At 52.5% G+C, this 2,222-nt stretch overlaps 1 protein-coding gene across 1 annotated transcript; it reads left to right on the forward strand.

Moving 5' to 3' along the window:
- Positions 1 to 864: 864 nt before the first annotated feature.
- On the forward strand, positions 865 to 2,222 carry LOC127330618 (fasciclin-like arabinogalactan protein 14). The gene has a single exon (XM_051356769.2). The coding sequence runs from the start codon at positions 1,118 to 1,120 to the stop codon at positions 2,012 to 2,014; it is 897 nt and encodes a 298-aa protein (XP_051212729.1). The 5' UTR covers positions 865 to 1,117; the 3' UTR covers positions 2,015 to 2,222.

A 2,222-nucleotide genomic window follows, 5' to 3' on the forward strand; every position in this document is an offset into this window, starting at 1 on the left:
GTGAGATTCCCGCAACCCACAACCTGCGGCGCGTCGTGACGAGGCGGGCGGCGGAGGAGGAGTGCGCGAGGGCTCTCTCTTCTCACTCACTTACTAGGACTAGAACTGCCAACCTTATATACCACTCCAACTCTCTCCCAACTAGCAATGTAGACCTAAACTTTAGTTCTATTCCCACATGGGTCAAGAGAATTTCAGAATTTATATTAGGACATGGGCTAGGGCCCAAAGCCAAATTTCAGCAGACTCATATGTGCCTCAGTCAGCATGTGGGCTAGATCATGGGAAGCCCCTCCATGTATCTAGTCGTACATAAATCGTACCAATTTATCGTGTGTCTTACCGTTTTAACCGCTAGATGGCGCGTCCCACTTATTCTTGGCATTCATTTTAGTAAAATATTCGCCTTTGGTACCACCATTATCAGTTCTGGTTATAAATAATTAGAGAAAAAATAGAACACCAACATTCTCCTTTGATCTCATTTTGAATGAAAACACAAGCAGTGTTTACCATTTTTACCATCCACGCGGATCATTTGTGGAATTTTACACGAAATAACAAGGCCAGTGTCTATTGTGCTATAAACAAATACTAATCATATTGTTGTGTGGTTTGACTTTGACTTGGCTATGTATATATGGGATCTTGTTTTTTTTCATATCCGTGTCATCCAATTCCAAACACACCTAATCTTTGAAAAATCATGTGTATGCTATTTTTTCTACAGTATATTTCTGAGCATTTGGATTTAATTTGGAAGAGCTGTGTCTTTTCTGTTCCTGTGTTCTAAAATTAATGCGAACCCAAAAAAAAAACATGTAATGGTTGCTACTGCTCCCCACCTCAGTTTACAAGTTTGTGGAGCATTTGCACATGAAAAACAAGTTTGTGGGAGCCCCAAACTCTTTGTAAAAAAGAGGCCAAAATTGCGGGAAACCATGCAGACGCAGCATCTAAGTTTAGCATCACCATTGTCCAGTCATCTAGACGTCCTCCTAATTTAGCATCACTATTGTCCACACCTCTCTACAACCTTTTATGAATAATCTCCATTAATTAAGCACCTACAACTCTGGTGATCAATTCAAACTTCGGCGAATCAAACTGAACCGGCATGGCTCCGATCAACGCCTCCTTCGGCGCGGCGGTGTTGTCACTTCTTTTCCTGGTGTCATCGACAGCGGCCTTCAACATCACGAGGATCCTCGGCGAATTCTCCGACTTCTCCACCCTCAACAGCCTTCTTTCCCAGACGAAGCTGTCCGACGAGATCAACCGGCGGCAGACGATCACCGTGCTGGCAGTCGACAACGGCGCGATGGGCGCCATCTCGGCCCTCCCCTCGGACGTCCAGCGGAAGGTGCTCGCGGTGCACGTCGTCCTGGACTACTACGACGCCGACAAGCTCCGCGGCATAAAGAACGGCTCCGCCATGCTGACGACGATGTTCCAGTCCACCGGACAGGCCACCAACCGGATGGGCTTCATCAACTACACCAGGCGCGCCGACGGCGTGATGATGTTCGGCTCCGCCGAGCCCGGCGCATCGCTGACGTCCCAGATGGTGAAGTCCGTGGCTTCCCGGCCCTACAACATCTCCGTGCTGCAGGTCAGCTCCGCGATCGTGCCGCCCAGCATCGGCTCCACCGACGGCAGCAAAGCTCACGCTCCGGAGAACGCCCATGCTAAGGCCCCCGCACCGGCACCCACGCCGTCGACGAGCAAGAAGCCAAACGCCCCTGCCCCGGCTCCAGCCCCTTCCGACGATTCTAGCTCTGACGGACCTGCTGCTGCACCTGGCCCGGCGGCAGACTCGCCCGACGCGGACGGTCCGGTGGCAGACTCGCCCGACGCGGATGGCCCGTCGGCAGATTCGCCGGATGCAGATGGCCCGGCAGGCGCCGATGCACCGGCAGATGACAGCGACGATACCGCGGCCGCCACGGGCAGGGTGGTTGCCAGTGCTGGTTTAGGTGTCATGGCGCTTGTGTTCATGGGTGTTTCGCTCTGATTCAGCTACATCGCTAGGTGGAGAAAGCGGAGGTACGGGGTGCACTCATCGGAGAAGGCCAAAAAACATCGGATTCCGCCGGACGTTTGTGGTCCAGTCACAGGCGCCCTCTCGGATCTGATCTGGGCGGAGTGTTTCGAGTTTCTGCCCATGGTGCATATGGGGCCTCCCCTGGACCGCGCGGGAACATCTACTGTTCTGTGGGCGC

This window comes from Lolium perenne, chromosome 2 (genome assembly GCF_019359855.2).
Source record: "Lolium perenne isolate Kyuss_39 chromosome 2, Kyuss_2.0, whole genome shotgun sequence".
Classification (NCBI taxonomy): domain Eukaryota; kingdom Viridiplantae; phylum Streptophyta; class Magnoliopsida; order Poales; family Poaceae; genus Lolium; species Lolium perenne.

Bases quoted from the DNA above. Each gene is read 5' to 3' on its own strand.
- LOC127330618 (XM_051356769.2), top strand. From the start codon at position 1,118: ATGGCTCCGATCAACGCCTCCTTCGGCGCGGCGGTGTTGTCACTTCTT.